Genomic DNA, 27,619 nt, shown 5'->3' with positions numbered 1-27,619 from the left:
CTACACAAACAAAAATACATAAGTGCAACCTCCCATAAACAAGTGAACCTAACAAATGGAATCAAGTTTTTAGCCTACAGCGACACATCACACTGCCCCCTGCTGACCAAAGGACGCTACTGCAGCTTTGTTTATTTGCTCTGAATCAGCTGATGGAAACTCACTAATACACATTTTTTTTAATGCAATATTTCACTTAAAAACGAAACCTGACTTTAATCTAAACGTGTCTAATATTTGTCCAAGTTTATCCGCAGTATTTTGACTATCAACCTGCAACTTTCTCCTGCTGCTTTTACAGATTTTGTCTGATTCGGAGCTTCCGCTTTGATACTCAGAGCTGTTTGTATGACCTCACCAACTGGCAGGAGAGATCACATCTCTCTCTCTCTCTCTCTCTCTCTCTCTCTCTCTCTCCCTCCCTCTCTCTCTCTTTCCAACATCTAAATGTGTGCTGGAGTTTGAATAAAGCTTCTTTCTGCTCTCCTACTCAGCAGGAGCGAGAGGCCCCTGGAGTCGCTGCCACTGGGAGCTTTGGAGCATCAACGGTACGTTTCCACCTCAGCAGCACCGGAGCCTGACAAGGAATACTGAGAAGGTTTTAGGAGACACTTTGACTCGTCCTCGTCCTCTGGTTGAGGAGGAAAAAGGTATTTGTTGAGGCTCTGTACTCAGAAGTCAAAGCAGAAGGTAACTTTCTCCTCTAACATGAAGCAGTTTGTTAGTTTTATGATGGAGCAGGTAACACGAGGTCAGGCTGAGCTCGTGATGCCGTGGGAGTTATTTGCTGGTTTTTTGGTTTTTGCTGAGTCGACTTCAGCGAGGTGTTAATGGAGTCAGCGAGTTTTTACAACTAACACATTGTTGCTGTTTGATTTGTTGGTTTGATTTCACTGCACTCTGTAACTTTGTGCTGTGTGGGTTTCACGGGAGATTTAAAAGAAACAAATGTGGCTATAAAAGGAGAGTTTTAAGAGCAGGAAATGTGTTAAACATCTATCTGCACTGCAAAATGGGAGTCTAAAAACAAGATAAAAACATTTAATCTGAGGGAAATGATCTTGCTGCATGGACAGATAATTTACCTTGACAAGATTTATTAAATTAAGATTATTAAATCTAGAAATAAGCATGTTGAACACTTAAAATAAGGAATTAACTCTTAAAACAAGATAAATTATCTAACACTTCTAAATCTAAAGTTTTTTTTATCTTGGTAATTTCTTATTTTAAGTGTTAAACATGCTTATTTCTAGATGAAATAATCTTAATTTAAGAAATCTTGTCAAGGTAAATTATCTGTCCATGCAGCAAGATCATTTCCCTCAGATTTACTGTTTTCATCTGGTTTTTAGACCTTTTTTGCAGAGTGGAATTTAGAAATGAATCTTATTGAGTGAGTCAGTTTGTGTTCTGCATTGGATGAAAGGTGGCATGTATGAAAATGCATCACATATCTGAATTATAAAACTTATAAAACTGAATTTATTTCGTCCAAGTCTGCAGAAACTCAGTGATTTGTGGTTGAAACTTTTACAGTTTGTGACTCCTTAAATCGGAGTGATGTCCACTTGTAACTATAATTGCTGGTTGCATATTTCTAACAATTTTACACTTCCATATAAGAGCAATTAGGGTTTCCTTGATTTGTTTTTTAGGCCTGAAAAGGAAAAATTCTGCAGTAAATCACAAGACAAAAGGAGCAAAGATTAGAACATCTGAATGTCTGAAATAAAAACGTTTCCTCACCTCAGACTACAAAATCAATGTGCAGCTGCAGACACCTTTATTCATATTTATATTTTTTTAATATATGAGACTTTGCAGTCTTTATGCTAAAACATATAAAGTTTTGTGACACTTTGATCTGATCAGTTTCCAAACTGCTCGAGTCTTTAAACATCTCGACTAAAAAAAGTGGGGAAAAAATTATTTTCCTTCTTAATTCAAACTATTAAAACATGTTTGTGTGTTTGATTATTGGGGGAATTTAATTAAGTCCCTTACTGCAGAATAAGGACACTACAGGGAGAGTGAGAGTCGTCCTGTTGCCGTGGTAACGTCAGGCTGTTTGAGCGCTCGCTGTGAATCGTAAGTTTCAGATGTCGGAAATGAAAAAACAATCGACAAAGGCTTCAGTTATCTGTGACACTTTCTATGCTGCTGATGTCTATAAAACACTATAAACATGATTATAATGTTTATGTATCATCTGCTTAATTATAGCTGTAAGCACTCATTAATATTCATAATGCTTTATAACAATAATTAACACATTATAAAGCTTTTAATGACTTAATTCCTGGTCACTTACTGACTTTTTTGTGCAAGAATCATAGTGTATTATTATCTTGTTATAATGCATTATACTCAATATTATATTATATTATAATGTCATATAGTCTTAGGTTAATCCAAACCATAAATCACATTATAAGCATGTTTATAATGCATTATAGACATCAGCATGCAAGAACAATGTCAGCAATTATGAATTATCATGACACGTGACCTCATGAATCATTATAAATTGCTTATAATTTGTTGCTATTATTGTTATAAAGCTTTATGAACATGCATGAGTGACTAAACTGCAATAACGCAGTGCTATAAGCAGATTATAACTCATTATAAGCCTGTTTAGAGTGAATTATAGACGTGATGTTGCAGCAGAAACAGTCAGTGAGTGATGAGCAGCATCAAAGTATTATAACATTTATAACACCTAAAGAGTCATTAATCCTTTATAATGTTTATTTATGATCGTTATAAAGCATTATTAACACTGATGAGTGCTTATAACTGTAATTATGACGTGCTATAAGCTGATTATAATATTTTAATGGTATATTTATAAGGCTTTTTTGAGATGGGCTTCATAGAAAGTGTTACCAAAAATGATATTTTCATGCTGAATCTAAATTCTTAAAACTTTTTGAATGTTGGGAAAACTACTGATTGCAACATAGGAAACTACAAAAGTGAGATCCTTTTACATCAGGTAACATCAGGATGTTAGAGTGCAGAATATTGAGATGTCGGAAATAAAAAAAAGGGTTAGTTCAGTTAAAAAGTAAAATCATAAAGTGTTCATTACACACTAAAATCTTTATATTGACATTTACACTGATGAAAGCTTATAACTGTAATTATACCTTGTTATAAGCTGACTGTAATACTTTAATGGTATGTTTATAAGGCTTTTTTGAGATGGGCTTCATAGAAAGTGTAACTAAAATGATATTTTCATGCTGAATGTAAATTCTTAAAACACACATATATACAGCCATAGAAAAAGTATTAGACCACCATTCTTTTCTCTAGTTTCTTGTTCATGTCACAAAAAAAGGTCCATTTGTTTGGACAAATATAATGATAACAACAAAAATAGCTGATGAGAGTTTAATTTAAGAGCTGATATCTAGACATTTAACATGGTTTTATTGATAATGATTTGGTTATTATCAATAAAACCATGTTAAATGTCGAGACACAAAATTACTCAAAAACACACATAAAATGACCAGAAAAGACATAAAATGACAAAAAATGACATAAACTGACCGAATAAAGACAAAAATGACCAAAAAGAGACATATAATTACCATATTTAGCTAAATCTATAAGTTGAGACAAAATAACCAAAAAAGAACATAAAATGACCAGAAGAGACACAAAATTATTCAGAAAAATACATTAAATGACTAAACGAAATGACCAAATAAAGACAAAAATGACCAAAAAGAGACATAAAATTACCATATTTAGCTAAATCTATAAGTTGCAAAAGTAACAGCTGACCCTGCAGAGTGTGTGTGTGTGTGTGTGTGTGTGTGTGCGTGTGTTACATTAATCTCACGTGCACACACTCCTGCAGCTCGTCTGTGTGTGCAGGTATGAGCATTAATGCTCCTATGAGCAGCTGTGAATATGAATTTTTCCCTCTCCACCCACTTCAACTGTACAGAGTCTGTGTGTGTTCTCACACAGGCCTTACAGTGTGTGTGTGTGTGTGTGTGTGTGTGTGTGTGTGTATGTGTGTGTGTGTGTGTGTGTGTGTGTGTGTGTTAATCTATGGCTCTGTGTTCCTGTGAGTGTATCAATGTTACTCTGTTCGGAGGTGCGGAGCTCCTGGATCCCGCCGTGTGTTTACCTTGGCAGGGTCCGACCCCCCGGCCCCCCCTGGCCCCCCCCCCCCCCCCCCCGGGGCCCGGCCCCTGGAACAGACCGGGGCCTTATTGCCCTCCACCTCAGCTGGGAGAGGAACATACCACAGTTAGAACGGGGGAGCAGCAGCACCCCGCCGCTCAATGGGCTCAGTGTGGAGGGATGGAGGGCTCTGATTGGTCAAGAGCAGCTCCATGTTAGCCCACGTTATGAAGTGGTCTCAGTTTAAATGATGCATTTAAAGAGAGACGGGATCAATGGACGGACAGATAGAGGAGAGAGAGAGAGAGAGAGAGAGAGAGAGAGAGATGATCTGTCCCCATGTCTCTGTTTGGAGTTAGTGGCGCCCTCTAGTGGTCGTAGTATTTCTGAATGGCGGCGAGGCGTTGGTGTCCATGTTTGACCAAAGTGCAGCATGTGATTCAAACATCTCTTAACTTCCTGCATCAGGTTTTCCCGTCATCCAAAAAAAAGACACAAAATGAAACAAAAACAGATATAAAATGACCGAAAAAGGACAAAAATGATCAAAAAAAGACAAAAACGATAAAAAAAAACAAAAATGATCAAAAAGATGTAAAATCACCTAAAAAAAAGGAGTAAAATCACCAAAAAATTACATCAATTGACCAAAAAAAGGAGTAAAATCACCAAAATATTACATAAATTGACAAAAAAAAGACGTAAAATGACCAAAAACATAGAAATAGACAAAAAAAAGGTGTAAAATGACCCAAAAAAGACACAAAATTACCAAAAGAGATGTAAAAATGTCTACGTTTAATGAAAAAAAAACAACCAACTGTTTCCCAGCTGATCAGTGTTGGTGTCCATGTTTCACCAAAGGTCAGCATGTGATTCAAACATCTCTTAACTTCCTGCATCAGGTTTTTACTGAATTATGTCACTTCCTGTAGTCACGTCGTCCTCCTAACTACTTCACTTCACCATTTGCATCATTTATTTCCTCTTTAAACTGTCTTTTAGAGCCCAACCAGGAACTGTTTGGTCCTAACCTTAGAGAAGTGCTTTTGTAACCAAAATGCAACAAAATTAGACAAACAGACAAACCAACACAACATATGTGACTGTACACTGTAAAATATGTTTGTAGTAATTACGGTAAAACTCTGTCAAATTACATCAGAAACAGGGCGTAAAATTAAAAATTGTATATCACCGTAGTAGACACTTTTAATTACCGTGAATCAAAGAATAGCACAAAACTTTTACTTTTTTCTGTCATAAACTGGAAAAAACACGCAGTTTTGCTGTAAAAAATATAACATTTTCATGCTAAATTTACGGAGAAATACCATGATGTCACAATGACACAATTAGCCAAAAATATAATAATAATAATAATAGAATATTCAGTCTAAATTATCGATTTCTGCTGATATTTACATTTAAATTTAGGATAGAAAACCCACTTTTTACAGAGCTGCAGGTATTTTACCGTAAATTAAACAGACTTTTTTTTTACGGTGTACGGCGTCACCAGGTTTCCGGGGTGAACTGCACGTCACAGCCGGATAATAATATAATAATAACAACAGTGTGAGATTATTAATAACAGTGTGAGATTATTGTGGACGGATCTGTCTGTTTCCTCCCAAACTCAGCAAACATTCAGTCTGAGACAGCGGAGCAAATATTAGTCCTGCTGCACCTGAGGAACTCTGAGAATGCTGCAGCGCCACACACACACACACACACACACACACACACACACACACACAGCCATGGAAAAAAGTATTAGACCACCCTTCTTTTCACTAATTTCTTGTTCATTTCACCAAAAAAGGTTCATTTGTTTGGACAAATATAATCATAACTAATTTGTGTCTTTTTATTGGTTATTATGCTTTTTTTTTTGTCAAATTGTGTCTTTTTTTGGTCATTTTGTGTCTTTATTTGTCATTATACGTCTTTTTTTGTCAATTTGTGTCTTTTTATTAGTCATTATATGTCTTTTTGTTCATTTTGTGTCTTTTTTGGTCATTTTACGTCTTTTTTTTTTGGTCATTTTGTTTCTTTTTTGATCAGTTTTTGTTGTTTTCTTCAATGCATTTTAATGCCTGGTTCAACTAAAGGTACATTTGTTTGGACAAATATAATGATAACGACAAAAATAGCTGATAAGAGTTTAATTTAAGTTTTTATTTATGGTTTTCTTGATAATAACCAAAATCATTATGAATAAAACCATGTTAAATGTCTAGATATCAGCTCTTAAATTAAACTCTTATCAACTATTTTTGTTGTTATCATTATATTTGTCCAAACAAATGTACCTTTAGTTGTAGCAGACATTAAAATGAACAAGAAACTGAAGAAAACAATGGTCTAATAACCTTTTCCATGACTGTAAACACTCTTCTGTGTGCTGCAGTGAATATATATTTTGTGTTTTTAACGCTCAGCCGCTGTGTGACCGCCAGCTCCATCGGTTCTTCATTGGTTGTAAAAGTCTCCGTGTGGCAGTTTGTAACGAACGAGCCATGCTGGGGTCTGTGAACGCAGCACAATGAGGGTTCAGTTGGACTCTGACGGTTTGGTCCGTTTGCAGCGTCACAGCGGTGAAAGCTGAGAGAAGACAAACACACACACACACACACACACACACACACACACGTCTGTTTGTGATCACAGAGCTGATGTTTTTGGACTGAATTTGTTGCTATTTAATTAAATTGATGGCCAGTTTTGACTTTTGTGACCAAAAAAGTTGATGTTTTGACCCTCAAAAGCAGCATTTAGACTGTAGGAGCTACTTTAATTTGTGTGTTGTAACTTTGAATTGATTTGTTCTAACTTTTAACATCTCTATATGAAATGTGCTTTATAAATAAAACTGCCTTGCCTTTTGTTAGCAGCTCTCTATGGCTCGTTGGGCCTCGAAATGCAAATTAGCCAAAAACAGGAAAAATCAGTAAGATGAGTGTACAGGCCTGCAGCCAGCGGAGCTTTGAGCTGATGTCAGCATGCCAACACATTCATATTTAGCAAAGATGTTAATAAATATGTTTTAAGATGTCTTAGTTTAGCATGTCAGCATGTTACAGTTATCTGTTAACACAATAAGTACACTGTAAAAAACTTGCCATATAATTGACCAGAAAATACTTTATAAATGCTGCATGAATTAAAGATTTTACTATTAAATATTACAGTATATTTCTGTTAGAGATATGGTGTTTAGTACATTTAACAGTGAGAAAAAGTATTTTTACAAAAAATAAATGCAAAAATGACAGTGATGGCTTATATATGTATATATATATATATATATATATATATATATATATATATATATATATTTTACTGTGTATTGCTAGTATATTTTACAGTAATGTATTTTTTTAAACTGTAAAAAAAACTGGCTTTTGTCTGATATATACATTTACAGGGTTTCATTGTTACTTAAACTGAATTAATCCATTTATCATTTTACTTTCATCATCATTTTTATCATTTTTTGTCTTTTACTGTCATGGTTTAGCAGTTTTTCACTGTGAAATCTACAGACTTTTTTTTAACAGTGTACAGAAGTTGCATGGCATGATCACTGCATCATGTCTGGGATATATTAATATCTAAACACATATCTTGTAGGTGTGAGCCCTAAACTATTTGAGATTTTGATCTCGAATCATTTTAGTGGCGAAAAATGTGGCTATGAAACAAAAGATTGCTTTATTTGTGCTGCTGAATGTCTGAACTCTCATAATAAATCATATATAAGCTATAAAGCTTATTATGGTACAAATATCAGCCAATAATAATATGAATTAGAAGCGAGACTATTCATGTGTCATTACCACGGCTCATTTCACCATTTCATTTTCATGAATGTTGGCACAAAGTGGCAATAGAAGTTGTTGGAAGGCCAAACTTTTTTATGCATATTGGCATGAAGTATAATTCTGACTTGAGATGCTGTTTGATCCAGTCTGACTGCAGCAGATTGAACTCGAACTATAAATAGACTGGACAAAGAGACAAAGAAAGAAAGGTCAGAAATGTGGAATAAAACACTCATTCCTTCTTTAGTCTTTAACAAATGGAAAAAGCATTTAAGATGAATGAATCGTACTTCTCTCTCTCTCAGCCTGAACTTAATTTTAGCACTAAAGACATTTCCTGTGTGCAGACAGAGGGCCTTTCAGTCCTCAGCGAGCATGTTCGGTATTTCCAAATGATACCAGAGAGTCTTGACGTCTGCTTTCCGAGGCTGACGTAACAACAGACAGACAGACGGAGCTGGATAAGGTGGAATATCTCTGCAGGCACACAGGAGTCAGAGGGAAACACACACAGGAGCATTGAGGGGCAGAGAAACACTAATAAACCCACTGAGTCACTGCAACACTCACTGCACTGTTCACTCACAGCTACAGACACTCTGATTATGATCAAATATCACCAGAAACATTAACATGAGCTCCTGTCATTATTTACATTTACATTGAGTCATTTAGACGCTTTTATCCAAAGCGACTTACAGGAAAAAAAGGGGAACAACCAAGGTATAGAGCAATAAGAGCCATTAGTGCAGCAATAAGGTCTAGTGAGGATTCTTTAACCTTTAATAGGACACTCATTGAAACACTTGCAAATTCCAAATTTCAACACTAGAGAATATTGGAGGATATTACATACTGCCAGAATGTGTAAAAAAAAACATACGGACCTGGGGGAGGGGGGGAATATTTAGAGAAAAAAGTTTACGAGATTAAAGTGGTGAATCTATGAGAAAAAATTTTGCAGATTTATGAGATTTAAAGTGGTGAATCTGCAAGAAAAACTCGACTTCTTTTCTTGTAGATTTGCCACTTTTGCAACTTTTTTCTCGAAATAGAAAAAAGTTGCATTAGAGACTTGAATTTGATGCTGCAACAGGTATCCAGGGGCGGCTTTGGCTCAGTTGGTATAGCAGTCGCATACTGGTCGGATGGTTGGTGGTTCGATCCCCGACCAAGGCAGCTTACATGTCGAAGTATCCTTGAGCAAGGTACTGAACCAAAATTGGCAGGTGGCACCGTTTAGGGTAGCCTCTGCCACCAGTATGAATGTGTGTGTGAAAGGATGAATGACCGCAGTCTGTAGTGTAAAGAGCTTTGAGTGGTCGCAAAGACACTAGAAAAGCGCTTTATAAGTGCAGGTCCATTTACCATTACCAGTGGAGCTGATGAGCAGCGGTGTGACATGTGACCTTTTTGGCTGGTTGTAGACCAGGAGCCTCCACCGCCACGTTCTGGATCATCTGAAGCGGTTTTACTGTGCAGGCTGGCAGCTCGTCAGGAGGCGTTACAGTAGTCGAGTTTAGAGATGCCGACAGCTTGTGTCATGAGTTGAGTGGCATGTTGAGTTAGGTATGGTCTGATTTTTCTGATGTTGTAAAGTGCAAAGTGGCATGACCGGGTAACAGAGGCGCAGTTGGTAGCACTCTCGACTCACAGCTAGAAGGTCCTGGGTTCGATTCCCGCCAGGACGCTGTGGTGGAGGCGTGTCCCCAAATCCATGTCTCCAGCGCCGGCGGGGCTGGTCGGTGTCGGCAAAAGGGCCTTTCTGTGTGGAGTTTGCATGTTCTCCCCGTGTCCCCCTAGGATCCCCTTACAGGGACCTCTCACAAAAACATGCATTGATCCTGGTCGCTATAGTGCCTCCCTCTGGTCAGTCGGGGCGCCTGATGGGAGGGAGAGGAACCGGTGGGAATAACGTTATCCTCCCACGTCGTACCGGGGAATCTCCCTGTCAGGTGATAAGAAGCTGTCTGCTAATTGCTCATGTCTCGGAGGAAGCATGAGTCCAGTTCAGGGCTCAGACTGACGGATCATGATATAGGCAATTGGGTGATAAATAAATGGGTTACAAAATCGTGGGATAAAAATGTATTCAAAAAAATAATTTGTCGTGGTGTATTGTAGGTTTATCAGGGAGAACCAGCAGGTCAGTTTTTGAAAGGTTCAGCTGGAGGTGATGTGCCTTCATCCACGTGTTGATGTCTGAGAGGCTCAGAGACCGAGGGGTCATCAGGAGGAAATGACAGATAGAGCCGAGTGTCATCTGCATAGCGGTGGTTATTTCTCTCCTCCTCACTCTTCTAACTGGTGTGTGTGTGTGCTTCAGGTAACGATGACCCGCCTGCTGCTGCTGTGTGTGTCCCTGCCTCTCATCATCTCTGCAACTGTTCTGTTTGAGCTTGAAGACCAAGACGGTGAGTGTGTTTCTATGAGATAGATTCTTATCTTGTGTAAAGATTAAATACCTGTCTGCAGACCTTTTGGAAACCTGACGATTATTAATATTATTAATTAATATCAAGCTGGATTATAAAGCTATTCATAAACTCTTATTATCATTATCTTTAGTGCATCTACCATCTAATCAGAACTTTATTAAATATGCATTGGCCAAAACAGACTTTTATTATGTATTAACCCTTAAGTGTTCACCATGTTATGTTGGTATTGTTTTCAGCACAACCTCACCTATATGACCTGATTCATATTTTTATTTTTATTTTGACTTACTGGATCAACATTTTCAACACAAAACAACACACAAAAACACACCAAAAGCACACACACAAAATTACAAAAACACACATAAAACATTTTTTCACATAAAAACACACCTAAAACACACCAAAATAACATATTTTTTTAACAAGAAAAAACACATAAAAACACACTTAAAACATAAAAAAAACACTGAAAACACATTTAAAAAAAAAAAAAACACCCAAAAAATGACAAAAAACACACATAAAAACACACAAAAAACACATAAAAACACATAAAAACACACATAAAAAAAACACATTAAACACACACAAAAAACACATCAAAAGCATACACAAAACACACACACAAAATTACATAAACATTTTTACAAAAAATCCCACATAAAAACCCACTTAAAACACAGAAAACACGCCAAAAACACATTTATTTATTTTTTTTACAAAAACCACCCAAAAAATTACAAAAAACACATCAAAACACACAAAAATGACAAAAACACCCAAAAAAACACACACAAAAATGCTGCCACTTTGATGCTCCAGGGTGAAATGACCCTGGAGCATCAAAGTGGCAGCATGATAAGAACTTGTCAAATCATCTAAATGCTCAGGAAGCTTCAAGTCTTTCTTTCTTATCTCCTTAATAAAAGGATAAACTGGACCATCCTTAACAAATAAAAAGCAGATAATGTTCCCACAGTTCCTTGTTTTAGAATGACAAAGTATTCACCAAAACAAACGTTGTTGTGCTTATCTTTTTATAAATGGCTGAATTCCTTTATATTTTAATCCCAACCTTGGTAATCTTGGTAATGAAGCAATGTTTTTCTAGATTTATACAGCCCAAAGGAAACAGCACTGAAACTCTTTTGTATTCCATCTTCAGAACATTGTAGTTTCCCCACATCAGGAACATCCGCGGCCACATAATTACACGGTCCAAAGTCAGAGGAAGTGATTTTTGTCAAACCCTGACCAAGTGGTTTTGCGCCTAAACCAAACCGTTCCTGAACCGCAGTGATTCAACACAGTTCCCTTTTAAGATGCATGTCTGAGCCAGCAGGGTCTCTTGTTACCATGAACACTTATTTCACTACATAACTGTGTGTCTGGAATGTTTTATTTTCATTTAAGGGATGGACAAATTTCATATACACTACTGGTCAAAAGTTTTAGAACACACCAACTTTTCCAGAATTTAATTGAAAATGATGCAGTTTAATGTCTCAGTGTACTCTGAAATTAATGCACATTTTCAACATTTAAAATTCTTTATTGAGCATGATAGCGTTTTGAAAATAAAAAAAAGATTCAAAATCACATTTTATGTTGAACTAAAGGACTAAAAAAAGACACAAAATGACAAAAAAAAGACACAAAATGACAAAAAAAAAGACACAAAATGACAAAAAAAGACACCAAAAGACACAAAATGACTTACAAAGACATGAAAAGAATTCAAAAATGGACAAAATAGCCCAAGACTCCATAGAGTTAAGATGTTAACCCATTTCTTGTTCCCTGAAAAAGGCCTACTTGTATAATTCTGAAATGTACATTATTTTTCAGTTTTGGTTAAGCTTACCTTTTTTTATTTACCTCTGGCAGTTCACCACTTACCTTTGTACCCTTTCAAGCTGTTCATTTGACTTGAACTGCTTGAATTTCAATAAAAAATGGAAAAATTGGTGTGTTCTAAAACTTTTGACCGGTAGTGTATGTATTACTGTCTTTTAATGCAGTGATTCCCAACCGGGGGGGGCTCCAAAGATCCACGGGGGTCGCGAAGCCCTCTTGATTTTAAGGGGTGTAATAAATCTAAAAGGTTAAATATATACATCTATATCAGGGATGGGCAACTTGTTCACTACCACAGGGCCACATATAGGAGCGTGCACTTAACCAGATATGATTAAACTTTTAAATAAATATTTTTACATTGCAGTAACTTAACATATTTCATGCTCTAATGCATGTATAACAGTATAAATAGGAATACAAAAAATAACCACTTACTGTGATTTTTTTTTTTAAGTGCAAGAACAGCAGACCAACATTAATTGCAATTAGTAATTTTGTGCATTTTTGCGCCAAAATTTACAATGGTAAAAATGTGGGTCCCTCAAGAAAAGAGGTGGAAAAAGTATTCAGTTTCCTTACTTCAGTAAAAGTACTAATACCACACTGTGGAATTATTACACTGCAGTAAAAGTCCTGCATTCAAAACTTACTGAAGTAAAAGTACAAAAGTATCAAAATGTACTTCAAGTATCAAAAGTAAAAGTACTCGTTACGCAGAATGGACCATTCCTGCTGCTGCCTGATAGTTCTGCCACTCTTACCATTTCAACCCTGACCTCTCTCTTCTAGACTTGGATGGCACGTTGCGTGTCAGCATCCCGATGGAGGTGCCTCTCCGTCCTCTGCTGGGCAGTAAAGTCGTGGTTCCCTGCTACTTCCTGGACAACACAGTGAACGACCCCGGAGCCCCGACCATCGCCCCGCTCTCCCACCGCATCAAGTGGACCTACGTCACCAAGGACAAGGTCTCCACCATCCTGGTGGCGTCCTCGGGGAAGGTGAACGTGGAGACGGAGTATCTGGACAGAGTGACGATGATCAACTACCCGCTGGTTTCCACCGACGCCTCCATCGAGATCACCGAGCTCCGGTCCAAAGACTCCGGCACCTACCGCTGCGAGGTGATGCAGGGCATCGAGGACAACTACGACTCTGTGGAAGTCCAGGTCCAGGGTACGCCACGGAAACATCAAGTCTCATTTCATTTAGTTCACAATGATCATTGTCTACTGAAAACACAGTACTTCAATTAGTACAGGGGTCGGCAACCTTTACTAACAAAGGAGCCATTATTGTCCAAAAAAAAGAGAAAAATGTCAGAATGGAGCCACAAACCTTATTTTTAGCCTTACAATGAAAAACAAAAACCAGCCTACTAAGTCTAAACTAGCCTACCAACAGCACTAATAGGTCATAATGAACATTTCTTAATATGATTTTGTCAGAATGCAGCAACACAAAACTAGACGAAGTCAGAGTTTAAGGCCCGGGTCCGTATGTTTTTTTTTTTACACATTCTGGCTGTATGTAATATCCTCCAATATTCTCTAGGGTTGAAATTTGGAATTTACAAGTATTCCAATGAGTGCCCTATTAAGGGTTAAACCCCCTGCCTCCAGAGACATCACCTCTGTTTGGTGTTTAGTTGGGTATAAACCAGAATTAAATGTGGCTTAGAATGAATTGGTTTGAGTTATAACCGTCTTATCAAGCTCATAGAAGTCTTGCACAAATGGTCAAAAAGAGCTAATCAAACTTAACCTGATCATTTTAAAGCTACTTCATCACAGATCTTCTGACTTCTGCATCTCAGGTATCGTGTTCCACTACCGAGCCATCTCCACCCGCTACACGCTGACCTTCGAGAAGGCGAAGGCAGCGTGCATCCAGAACAGCGCCACCATCGCCACTCCCGCTCAGCTGCAGGCCGCTTACGATGACGGATACCACCAGTGTGACGCTGGATGGCTCTCCGATCAGACTGTCAGGTAGAGTACTTTGTCTAATTTTTCGTTTTTGAGATGTAAACATGTACTTGTATGGTTTGTTTGTTTTTGTTGTTTTAAGTGTTTTGTTATAATCAAAGTTTTGTTAGTATAAGCTACTGAAAATCAATTGTATGTGGTGTCAGACCATCTTTTTTTTTTTTTATTGTTCAAGTAGGGGCCAGACAAATATAAGAAATGTTGCTGAAATTCTTGCTGCTCCTTTCCAATCATGAAGGTGTAGAGTGTGTCTCTGTACACATTTTGTTGTCCACCTTCATGAAAGGAACAAAATAAATAAAATAAAATAAATACATTTTCCATCAGTCATTTCGATTGCGATGCCGGCAGGTTGAACGAGATATTCCAGATGTCTCTCGCCCCTGCATAGCTTTCCAGGTCGTCCCTTAATTAAATGTATAAATCCAACAATCTGATCAATAAGATGTGTTGTTCTTTGGAATCTTTTCTAACTCAAAAACAAGCGAAAACAAACCAATCTTAAAACGATTATTACAAAGAAGTAATCTAAACTGAGTCCGTAATGGAAATCCTTTGAAAATGTATATATAGTATGAGAAGTCAATGCATGACATGGCAACAGGTAGGATTTCAGTTTTTATTGGAAAGGAAAAACTAATTAGACAAGTCAGCTTAACATATCCGAAGCGGATGCTCTGGTTAATACGATAACATTAGAATAGGAATCTGACCTCCCAAGTGTGCTCTTATATCAAAAGTGGAACATTACAGGAAATTACAGGACATTGAACTTTAGCTACACAGAAATAATGACGCACGAACCTGCAAAGTAAAAAAGACAACACAAGGCGGTGTCTCCTCAGAGTTGTTCTGATCTTTGGATTTGTCTGTCACCTTTGACATCTGTATCTGTTTTTGATACCTACAATAAATCCTGCACAAGGCTGTAATTCGAATCTACCTGGTCGTCAAGTGTTTTTCTTTAAAGATGTTCTACGACAAGTCCATCTGCTGACTGACATCTCACTTGACTTTTTCAAAAGGTACCCTATCCACGAGCCGAGGGACCGTTGCTTTGGAGACAAGGAGGACTTCCCCGGAGTGAGAACTTACGGCGTGAGAGACGTCAACGAGACCTACGACGTGTACTGCTTTGCTGAGAAGTTGTCAGGTAAACTTATCAAAACAAGGGCAGCTCACAGTTGACCCATATGAGATCTCTGTTCTGTGTTCACGACTGCAGACTCTCCTCTCTCCTCCCAGGCAGGGTCTTCTACTCCATGTCTGTGGAGAAGTTCACCTTCTACGAAGCCGGAGATCAGTGCGCCAAACTGGGCGCCCGTCTCGCCACCACCGGGGAGCTGTACCTGGCCTGGAAGGGCGGTATGGATGTGTGTAACGCCGGCTGGCTGGGCGACAGGAGCGTACGCTACCCCATCAACATCCCCCGGCCTCAGTGTGGCGGCGGCCTGGTGGGAGTGAGAACCGTCTACCTGCACCCCAACCAGACAGGATACCCCTACCCCGACTCTCGCTACGACGCCGTCTGCTTCCAAGGTAAATAAATCCTGGATCAAGATTGGAGGAAGAGTCTTCCTGCAGATGCATTGAAGTGCAGTTAGAGCTTCTTTGTTGAAGTAATAATTTAGAGCTGCATCCTTGTCTCTTCAGCTGGTGAGGACACCGGCGCCGTGCCCGCCAGGACCACGCCTTTCCCCGACATCATCCGTCTCACCCCCGCCCCTGGGATGTTCCCGAGCGTCACCCCCTCCCCCGGGGGAGAGGAGATCAAGCAGGGAGGAGTCGACACCTTCTCCCCACTGCCCCTCCCGCCCAGCATGACAGACCTAGATGTTGCCATGGGTCCCACAGGTATGTCGGTTATGAACAATAATAATAACAGTTTGAACAAGTTTTGACTGAACCTGCACCTCTATCCCAAAATGAGACAAATATTAACATACTATATTATGTATGGCTAAAAGTTCTTCCATAAAATGGTAAATGGACCTGCACTTATATAGCGCTTTGTGACCACTCAAAGCGCTTTACACCACAGACTGCCCTGATTTACCCATTCACACTCACATTCATACTGGTGGCAGAGGCTACCCTAAACGGTGCCACCTGCCACCATTGGGAATTCATTCACATTCAACTATGAACGCAGCATCAGGAACCATTTGGGGTTCAGTATCTAGCTCAAGGATACTTTGACATGTAGGTTACCATGGTCAGGGATCGAACCACCGACCATCCGATCAGTGGGTGACCACTCTACCAACTGCACCACAGCCGTCATTTTATGCTAGCCTGCAGCTTGTTATTTGGCCAGAGTCCCTCTCGGTCAATGCTTTCATTGGCTAACTTGAATACTTAACCACAAGCAGGGCCGGCTCTAGGCATAAGCGACATAGGCGGTCGACTAGAGCGCCATCTGCTGGAGGGGCGCTGCCAGTCACCCTCGAAGGAGAAAAAAAACAAAACAATAATACTTTTTCGATGCCCATATAAATATAACGTTATGTCATCTTTTTTTAAATGCAGTTTTGTGTGAAGACACAAAAGTTAAGCACATTTTTCGAAATTAGAAAAAATAAAGATGGAAAAAAGTGGGCTAAAAAATAAGATTTTTTCTTACCTTCCCTCTGTCCTCCCTGTCGTCTCTCAGGTGTGGTGTTCCACTACCGGCCCATCACCGGTCGGTACACTCTGAACTTCGTGGAGGCTCAGCAGGCCTGTCGGAGCGTCGGTGCAGTCATCGCCAGCTCTCAGCAGCTGCAGGCGGCCTTCGAGAAAGGCCTGCACCAATGTGACGCCGGCTGGCTCCGAGACCAGACTGTCAGGTGAGCTGGAGAGGACAGAGATAGACCAATATATCAAAGGAAAAGCCATTAATATACTGAACCAACCATCCTGTTTCCTGGCCAGGTATCCCATCGTGTCACCCAGAGATAACTGTGCTGGTAACATGCTGCACCTCCCAGGAGTCCGGTCCTACGGCCTGAGACCAGCCAGCGAGCATTACGACGTGTTCTGTTATATGGATCGTCTGCGAGGTGAGGAGCACGCTCACTTCAACATCCATCTACCTAAATATCTGCTGTACCTGACATGTCTGAGCTCCTTCTTCCAGGTGAGGTCTTCTTCACCAGCGACTACGACAGCTTCTCGTACGAGGAGGCCGTGCAGCACTGTCAGAAACTCAACACCACCTTGGCCACCACCGGCCAGCTGTTCGCCGCCTGGAACCAAGGCCTGGATAAGTGTCGTCCCGGTTGGTTGCTGGACCGCAGCGTCCGCTACCCCATCACCACCCCCAGGTCCCACTGTGGAGGCGGGCAGGTCGGGGTCCACATCATCTACGCCTTCCCCAACCAGACGGGGTTCCCTGACGAGCACTCACGCTACGATGCCTATTGTTTCAAAGGTAGGGAAGGGTTAGACGTGGTTAAATTTAGATTTCAGAGGAAAGCATTAACTCTTCTGAACAGAACTCGTTTCAGCCAAATCCACAAATATAACTATTAAACTATTTGCTTAAAAACTGATTGCCCTTTTTTATACCCAGCACGAAGTGATGCACAGTTCAGCAAAACTATCATTGCTTGTTTTCAGACCAATGTAGTTGCCTCAACCATTACATTACATTACGTTACATGTCATTTAGCAGATGCTTTTGTCCAAAACGACTTACTATAAGTGCATTCAACCTGAAGGTACTAGACTTAGACCACAGGAATCAAGTAAGTACATAACTTTAAGAGCCACCTGTCATCGCTACAGGAGTGCTATATGTTAAAGAAGAAAAGAAGAGAAAAGAAGAAGAGCATTTCTATTTTTTTTAAATATATATATATGTTAGGTGACCATGACTTAACCGAGGTATTGTTGAAAGAGATAGGTCTTCAGCCTAGAAGATGTCCAGGCTGTCTGAGGTCCTGATGTCTGTTGGGAGCTCGTTCCACCATTTGGGAGCCAAAACAGAGAAAAGTCTGGAGGAGGTTTTGAGGCGAGTTGACCCACGCAGGGTGGGAGTCGCCAGCTGTTTCGCTGATGCAGAGCGGAGAGGACGGGCAGAGGTGTAGAGTTTGACAAGGTCCTGGATGTAAGCAGGACCTGAACCATTAGCAGTGGATTACGCCAGAGCTAGAGTCTTGAAGCGTATCCGCGCAGCCACCAGTAGCCAGTGGAGGGAGCGGAGGAGGGGTGTTGTGTGTGAAAATTTGGGAAGATTGAAGACCAATCGAGCAGCTGCATTCTGGATGAGTTGCAGAAGTCGGATGGCTTTGGCAGTCAGGCCTGGCATGAGGGAGTTGCAGTAGTCCAGGCGTGAGATGACCAGGACCTGGACCAGCTGTTTAAAGGGCACATTATTTAGGCAATAAGATGCACCTACATACAGTAGGGCTCACAGCACACACAAACTGCTCAGTTTGCCACAGTTTGGGGCATGTACGTGTTGTAAGTTTCATTTTCAGCCTCACAGATTTCAGTCAAAGAGTGTTGGAAAAAAAGCCATTAAATAAAGTGATTAATTCTTCATTTAAATCGATGGCCTTTGTTTATATTTGGCAATTGCTGATGGTGGAGGAAGAGGGTCTGCTTGTTTCTCTAATTTATCAAATTCACCATTTAAATAAAAATGCCCAAATACAACTGGCTTTTAAATGGGATCAGAAAGGACATTTTGATTGGTTTAATTCATGTTAAGAAACCTCTCTGGTTTCCAGACCCTTTGGCAGTTCGAAATGAAATCGAGCGTGCAAGGCAGTCTGGGTATACCCAGGCTAGTTAAGCCCCAAAACAGACCCATGTTTTATTAGGAGACTAAATACAACCCTTTTGCACTACTTTGAGTACAAATTATGCACCATTTAACTGGCAAAATTGGAGTTGGACGCTCTGAAAAAGCTTACACCATGCACTTTGGACCACACTTTAATATATATTGTCGAATAGAGCCCTTAGTCTGACTTAACTAAACTGTGATTTGACTTGATCTTTCAGCTGAAACTCCTGCTGTTCATGTTGAAAATGAGACCAGAGTGGATGTGACAATCGTGACGGAGGACGTCATCAACAAGACGACAGTCGCAGTCGATCAGTTTGCTCCAACAGGTGAGACGGACGAGGAAATCTGTTCCCTCAAGTCTTTTTTATTAACTTGGCTTGGTCTTTAATATTTCTCAAAATACATTGATTTTATCTGATAGTTAAATTAATATTATTATTGATGTTTTTGTGGATCTTCATCATCTTTTGATTGTTTGTTTTCAGTTGAAACTACAGTTCACTACAATGAAACTGAAACCAGCAAAAATATCACAGAAATCGAGGAGTTCATCAACAAGACAACCGTCACAACTCAGCAGGTCGCTCCCACAGGTAAGAAAACTGGAAATAAGAAAATACTTTGGACACTTGGCTTAACATTGCTTTGTCTTTGAAAAATATGCTGTAGATGTGTGCTATAGCCTTCTTACTTCTATTTGCACATATGTTTGGTCCCCTATGTCTTTGTTTGTTTGTTTGTTTATGTGTGTGTTTGTGTATGTCTGTTTCTATATACCGGTAGCTCATTAGCTGCAGACATAATTCTTACTGTTGTGTTTTTATTATGTACCCCTCCCCTTCCCGTCTTTCCTCCCTGAGTTTTTTGGTCCTGGGACACCTCCTTCTGTCTTAGAATATTGTTTGTAATTTGAAAGAGCACTCATGTGATGGTGGTTGGAACTGGTCTTTTAAATAAGAGCAGAAAATGTTAGAAAAAAGCCAGAAATAACGAGAAAAAAGTTGGAGTCATGGGAAAAAAAGTCAAAATGAGAAAAAAAAATTGAAGCCACAAAGAAAAAGTCAAAATAACAAGAAAGAAGTTGAAGTCACAAGAAAAGTCAAAATGAGAAAGAAAAGTAGAAATCATGAAAAAAGATAAAATAACGACAAGAAAGTCAAAATAATGAGAAAAAAGTTGAAGTTAAGAGAAAAAAAGGCAAAATGAGAATTAAAAAAGTCGAAGTCACAAGAAAAAAGTCAAAATGTCACCCTGTGTGATTATTCTAAATAAAAACATTCAATCGCAAAAAAAAAAAGAAAACTGGAAATAACTAAGTGAACGATCGTTCAAGATATAATAAAGAATCTAACATTCTCTTGATGTTTCCCACAGCAAGTCCCATTTTACCTCCAGTCCCTGTCGATGAGTCCGGCTCCGGTTCAGCGGATCATTCAGCCAGCGGGGAGCCTGAGTCAGGAGAGTCTGGCGTCTCCGGTACCAGCGGCGACGCCTCCGGTTCAGGAGACAACGTCATCTTCAGCGGACGCCCCGACGTCTTCTCTGGGGAGCCGTCGGCCTCCGGAGGTCCGGAGGAGGCCGAGGGGGGGAGCACCGTCATCTTCACATCTGGAGAAGAGGAGAGTGCATCTGGATCTGGGGAGCGCGTGGACGGACAACACTCTGGGTTCGGCGTGTCCGGTTTCATCAGTGGAAGTGGGGACGTTAGCGGTAGCGGTGGAGACTCGATCATCATGGTGGACGAGAAGATGGAGGAGGTGTCGACCACGTACCAGAAGCCCACGGAGCAGGAGGGCCGGGGAGGCGTCGACTCCAGCGGCTTCGTGGACTCCAGTGCGTCCGGATCTGGCGGCGTGTCTGGGTCTGGCTCCGGTGGATTCTCTGGCATCTCTTTCGTGGACCACGGCGGCGTCGACCTCACCGTGCAGCCGTCGGGCGAGCAGGAGGTGTCTGGATATCGCCCCTTTGAGTCCGGCTTCCACAGCGGCTTCCCGAGCGGTTTCCCGTCCGGCGAATCCGGCAGCAGCTCCGCCTCCGGGGACTACACCAACGTCATCCTCCTGACCGACAACGAAATGATGGAAGTGACCGTGTCGCCGCCGCTGGAGCGACACCCGGAGCAGGGCCGCGGCGTGGTGGAGGTCAGTGGGGAAGGAAGCGGGTCGGGAATCCAACACGAGTTCAGCAGCACGTTGGATCCTTCAGGAAGCGGATCGTCTCATGAGAAACCCAGAGCGGAGGAGCTTTCTATCGCCTTACCGCCTGGGATGACCTACACCGAGTACATCGCCAGTCTCGGCCAGTCAGGACTCGGGGAGGATCAGGAGACCCTCACAGGGCCGACGGTTTATGCGGTGACTCCGGACTCGTCGTACACCAGCCCGACCACGGCGCCCTCAATGTCACTAGCAACCCCCGCCATGGTGGAGCAGCCCGAGGTCGTGGAAGGTACGATAAGATCAGATAAGGTAGAACTTTATTTATTCCAAAGGGAATTCTGGTTCCAGGTTGCTCCAAAGTTACAAAAAGGTTCAGATGTTCACTCTGCTGATATCCTACTGCAACCAGGGTTTCAGATATCCGGTAACTGCCAGCTTTTGTCTGTGAAAACCTGTTGAAGTCCAACATATTTAAATCTCTCTGGACATTATAACCTCGCGCAGGTTATGGTCATTTTTTTCGTCTGTTTTCAAAGAGATTTCAGTCTCTTTTATTTATCAGAGTCAGGTGTCAAACTGATACAGGTTTCTGTTCCATCCAAGCAGGAGCAACACCTGATACAACAAATGACCTGATTGAAAACAGTTCAGTTGATTGAATCAGGCGGCAACCTCCTGGTCTGAGCAGGGAGATAAACCAGGAAGTGCCTTAAGCTGCATTCTACCGAAATTTCCAGAAGGGGGCGCCAAGTGTGGCTGCAAAAAAAATCTGCCCATTAATTTCAATGCAAAATTTATTATTATTAGTTAACTTGGAAGTTAAAATGAAATGCTACTAAAAAAGTCTTATGATGAAAAATAATATTATTATGGAGTTTTTAGGACCCTGAATGCAACGTCTGGTCATGTTGGCAGCAGGCCGTTTTGAAACACAAACCACGTCTTTTTTTTTTAGGTTTTGTTGGTGGGATTTTTTTTGCTGTTAACACAACGATGTTTAAAATGTGTTTCTCTGTGCCGTCAGCCTCTGCAAACCCCTGTGATCCAAACCCCTGTGGGTCGGGGTCCTGCTCCGTGGAGGGGGAGCTGGCCATGTGCCAGTGTCCCACTGGTTTCACTGGTGAAGACTGCACAACCCGTAAGTCACCAAACTACCGTAACAGTTCCACCATCACTGTCTTTAATGCCTTACAGTTTGTGTGTGATACCAGTGTGTGCTGTGTAGGGTTGTCAAAAGTATCGATACTCAAAAAAGTATCGATACTAAAGCCTGATTTCCACCGGGCGCGTTACTGCAGCGTCACGTCAGCGCCGTTGCAAATAGGTAACACTCTAGCTTGCCTAATATTGTGCACAGCGTACAACCTCGAAATATTGTTCTAATTGTTATTGTTTATTGTATTTATTTATTTTTTGCACTACCTCAGACCTGAAGCTTGTTATCATAGTTGCAGTTTCTTTTTGCACAACTGTTTTTTATTATAAATATTCAACCTGTGGTTCTGTTAATTTTTACATGTTGCATTTTTCTTGTTAATAATTTTGGGGTCTTTGTTTTTGTCCTTGTGGTATCGAAAATGGTATCGAGTATTGAATATTTTCCTGAGTATCGGTAACGAGTTGAAATTTTTTAGTATCGTGACAACCCTAGTGTTGTGTGTGTGTAGCTGTGCAGGGCTGTGCAGAAGGCTGGCTGGAGTTCGGGGGAAGCTGTTACCTGCACTTTGCAGAGAGAGACACCTGGTCGGAGGCGGAGCAGCGCTGCCAGGAGCTCAACTCTCACCTGGTCAGCATCGGCTCGCAGGAGGAGCAGCAGTTCGTCAACTGTGAGTAAAATACTTCAGGAACAGGCGGTAACGGGCAGAATGTACAACTTTTAAAAGCTATAAATGCAACATCTAGCTGGTCGGGATCATGACCGGAGACGGTTCATTGGCGGGTTTCGTTGCTGCCTCGCCTCTTTGGAGCTAACAGAAGATCTGAGTCTATAAACACCAAAGGAAGAAGTGAAGATGAGCTCAGATTATGACTGAGTCTTCCACTCCAGAGTTACCAAAGTAAATATTGGACCTCTTTTTTTCCTAGGCTACACATCAGCTGAACTTCCTGACACTGAAAAGGCATTTTTCTGACAGACAAATCAGGAGAACATGTACTTTTATCTTTTTCTCTTTCTTAACAATGTGAGATCTGGCAATACGGAAGCGTTAGCATGTCAAAATTTTAAGCTAATGTCAACAAACATTTGTTAACAAATTTAATTTTCATGCTTCTGGTATGGCAATAACCTCAGTGTAACAAGGGTTAAAGTACAAGAAGAACTGGTCTTTTAAATAAGAGCAGAAAAGGTTAGAAAAAAGCCAAAAATGATGAGTTCCTGAGTTAGCTTTACGCTACTTTAAAAGGGAGATTAAATGTTTATTTTCGAGCTGAAAATCAAACTTCAATCCATGCATCCGTCTCTTAATACACATTCTAATGTTATTAGGTTGGTTTCAAACAGGGGTGACCAGGTGCTGAGATAGTGTCCCGCATTTTAACTGGCTCTAGTTTTGAAAAATCAAACCAAGATGCTTTGATCCAACGGATCTGCAACACTACAGCTAACAACCACCACAAAGAAAATTAAATGCAGCTACAACAAAGACTGGGAAACTATTTACAACTGGTTCTCAGTTATTTGTTTCACACAGGGGAACACAACATGAAGCAACACATGACAGGATTTTAGGTTACCTCTCATCGCTGATAACGGGTCCCACAAGGTCCGACACACACATTAAGTCACCTTGTTTCAAAGGTCCTATGTTCCCCGTTTTTCCCCAAAAGGGTCCTATGTTCCCCTGTAGCAATACATGCTGTAAAGATTGATAGATTGCGAGGAACATAGGACCCTTTTTCAGAAAAAGGGTCCTATGTTCCCCGCAATCTATCAATCTTTCCGGTAGACTCTCAGCATGGCCAGCAGGCCTACCGTCACATGGCCACCTTAGCTCAAGCAGCACAAAACTTAAATTTGCATAGCAGCTACTTTACTTTGCAGTTCATTTTTTGGCTTTTTAAATAGTTTTAGGGCTAGGGTTTGGTCTATTTGCCATGGAATTTGGCAGTAATGTTGGAAAAAGTAACAGACTGTGGAACATAGGACCCTTCTTGGGAAAAGTGGGGGAAAAGGGTCCTATGTTGCCCGGTCTCAAAGAGGGGAACATAGACACGCTCCCCTCTCAGAGAGGGATGATGCATCTTGGTTGTACCGTAATTTGAGTCAACATAAATAGCATCAAAGCTAACATCTGTGTCTCTGCGCTGCAGCTCACGGCCAGGACTACCAGTGGATCGGACTGAATGACAAAGACGTTCAGAACGAGTTCCGCTGGACGGACGGCAGTCCTCTGGTGAGTTCAGCTGCTCCACAAACATCTGCATCATTAATCTGTTCATGTACTCACAGACTGTCTGTTCCTTCCTCAGACCTTTGAGAACTGGAGGCCCAACCAGCCGGATAACTACTTCAACTCTGAGGAGGACTGTGTGGTGATGATCTGGCACGAGGGCGGACAGTGGAACGACGTGCCCTGCAACTACCACCTGCCCTTCACCTGCAAGACCGGACCCGGTATGAGACCAGATCCTGGATGTTCTTTCTGTCAATAAACTGTTTATTTTTCTTGTTTTAATCTGTCTTGTCTTGCAGCCACGTGCGGCGCTCCTCCCGAGGTGGAGCACGGCCGGCCGATGGGCAGCAGCAGAGAGCGTTACCCCGTCAACTCCATAGTCCGCTACCAGTGTGAGGCGGGCTACACGCAGCGCCACCTGCCGGTCGTACGCTGCATGCCGGACGGACGGTGGGAGGAGCCACAGGTGGAATGTACAGAAGGTGAGCTGGCAGGGTGAATATAGATGAATGAATATATATCATGCATGATTTAAAAAATGAGGCCGTCTTCTGCCGGTGCATCGCGGATCAGTTTAATACGTTTAACTTACCGAGTGTGAATATATTATTTATTTATAATTATTTTGTTAACTGTTGAGGAAGCCTTAGTCATTTTAAGGCAGGCTAAAGGGTATCAAGTTGCCATTTTTGTATTTTAGACAATAAGTCAATGACACTGGTGCTTTTATTTTTGTCGTAGTTGATTGATTTGGGCGTTTTCTGGTTCATAAAGCTATTTGCCAGAATACTGGAAAGAAGAATAATAATATAAAAAATGATGCGCCACCAACACGCACCAACAGCCCCATTGGCTCCCATATTAAAAATGCAGGAAGATTTCTGTAGAAAAGCATATTTAACAGTTTTTCAGATCGCTCTTACGAAGCTATTTCTTCATTTTTCTTCACAAAAAACATATGTAGACATTCAGGAAGAACTCAGGACGCTCAAAGTGAAGTCGGATCACACACATACACACACACACATACACACACACACACACACACACAGCACACACACATGTAAGAGCCAGATCCTTTACTTCAGTAAAAGTACTAATATCAAACTGTGAAATTACTCCACTACACGTAAAAGTCCTGCATTCAAAACCTGACAGATGTTAAAAGTATCAGCATCAAAATATACTTAAAGTACCAAAAGTAAAAGTAATCAATATGCAGAATGAATATATATATATATATATATATATATATATATATATATATATATATATATATATATATATTTTATCTTGATTTTAGACACACCTTTTTTGCAGTGAACAGCTTACTGTGCAGCCTTAGAATAGCCTAATGTCGCTCTATCAAAAAGTATGTGATGCACGTTGAACAGAGTCCCTGGTTGAACTCAAATCTGAGACTTTGGAGTTCATTGTCAGTCTGAAACTCATTAGTTCTGCCCCCTGCAGCCCTCAGCCCCTCAGCTACCTGGACGCTTTAAATCCACTTAATTCATGAAGAAGACATAGAAGAAGAAATAATGAAGGAGCCAGACTATTAAAGCTTGAGACAAACATAAATTGCTGAGTGTGTCAAATAAACACTTCAGCTTCACTCCGTGGAGCCTTTTTTAGAGTCGGATCCTTTTCAGCTTACTCTGAGGGAAGTTTATGAGTCTATTGGCAGCTTGTGTTTACATGATGTCATCAGTATGCGTACCTTTTCTCCTGCAGCCGGCGCCAGCAGCAATCGGCTACACAAAAGGTCCCTGAGGAGGAGAAGTAAAGGGGTCAGCAGCCAACAGCAACAGAGGAAGCTGCTCTGAGCACCAATGAAAAGGACATACAACAGAGAGCCACAAAGGACCCCCTCCTGTCAAGAAGCATGGACACCAATGCAAAATGCCCGACCAAAAAGATAACAACCCCCACCGTGTGTATATTCACACACAAACACACACACTAAAAGCACATTTAGACAGTGATATCTGATGTTTTGGACCTCTGAGTGTCACCCTGCACCTTCTGAAGGCAGTTCTCTCTTTGTATTTATACTGTCTAGTAATTTATAGCTGTGATCTAGTATTTGGAAGCATTTATCTCGATGCACATGAAGACATGTTCGGTTGCCAGCACTGCACACACGGTACAGTAGATAATAAAATAGTGAATAAGAGGCTCTAGAGTGACACGCAAAGTCCAAAACAGCCCAAATAAAATAAAAAGTGTTTTCGATTGCAGCTGGATTTTTCTGAAGTCAAACACATTGTTACATAGACTTTTGCTTTATTTTAGTTTTTTTTTTTTTTTTTTTATAGATCTGTGTTTCTTAGTAGGTTTTATTTCTTTTTTTTTTTGGGTCTCTGAGGACGACAAGTGAGCTTCAAGACAAATACAGTGATTCTCAAACCTGTTTGGTTGTGACCCTTTAAAATACAGCAATGAGCACAAATTATGTCTATCTACAACATGGAAAAATGGTTAAATTAGGTTTTATTTTATCCGAACTTTCAGAAGAGGTCTTGAGGCTGACAGAAATATGAGTAAAAGCTGGTAAATTAGCCTTTAAAGAGACCAAATGATCTCGTCACAACCTTGAGTTTGAACGTCACAACCTCTCGGGCGGTATATCCGAGTTTTCATACTTTTCCCACATTGCACCAGAATCTACGGCAGGAACTGATTCAGACTGAAAGAGCAGTGTCTGTATTTTTGTTTTTTTGCCGTCATACCGCTCAAGCCTCCCACCTCAGTATCACATATACTGGAATGATTGTGCTGTTCCAATTGATGATGAATAGGGGTGTCATGGTTTCGATACGAAACTTAAGAACTGATCAAAATGAGCTTTCAATAATGATAATCAGAATTAAATCAAAAGGCAGCGTTATTTGATGAAGAACGGGTTGAGTTTGGGAGTTTTTATTCGTCTTTTGGACCCAAAACACCATGAAACTATTAGAAAATATAGTTTATTCATCTGAATCACAGCTTTTTCTTCCTGCTGGGGAACTTCTACATAG

At 40.7% G+C, this 27,619-nt stretch overlaps 1 protein-coding gene across 1 annotated transcript; it reads left to right on the top strand.

Moving 5' to 3' along the window:
- The first annotated feature begins 650 nt into the window (after positions 1-650).
- On the top strand, positions 651-27,619 carry acanb (aggrecan b). Its single transcript, XM_059335331.1, is given in 18 exon segments — positions 651-690; positions 10,303-10,390; positions 13,070-13,453; positions 14,094-14,268; positions 15,291-15,418; positions 15,511-16,119; positions 16,919-17,093; positions 17,179-17,306; positions 17,384-17,677; positions 19,258-19,368; positions 19,528-19,635; positions 20,417-21,490; positions 22,226-22,339; positions 22,869-23,027; positions 24,514-24,596; positions 24,673-24,817; positions 24,896-25,078; positions 26,331-27,619. Coding segments are annotated over 17 exon segments (4,044 nt in total). The 5' UTR covers positions 651-690; positions 10,303-10,308; the 3' UTR covers positions 26,423-27,619.

This window comes from Centropristis striata, chromosome 6 (assembly GCF_030273125.1).
Source record: "Centropristis striata isolate RG_2023a ecotype Rhode Island chromosome 6, C.striata_1.0, whole genome shotgun sequence".
Lineage (NCBI taxonomy): Eukaryota > Metazoa > Chordata > Actinopteri > Perciformes > Serranidae > Centropristis > Centropristis striata.
The sequence above is the reverse complement of the archived record's forward strand: the minus strand, read 5'-3'. Positions and strand labels throughout refer to the sequence as shown.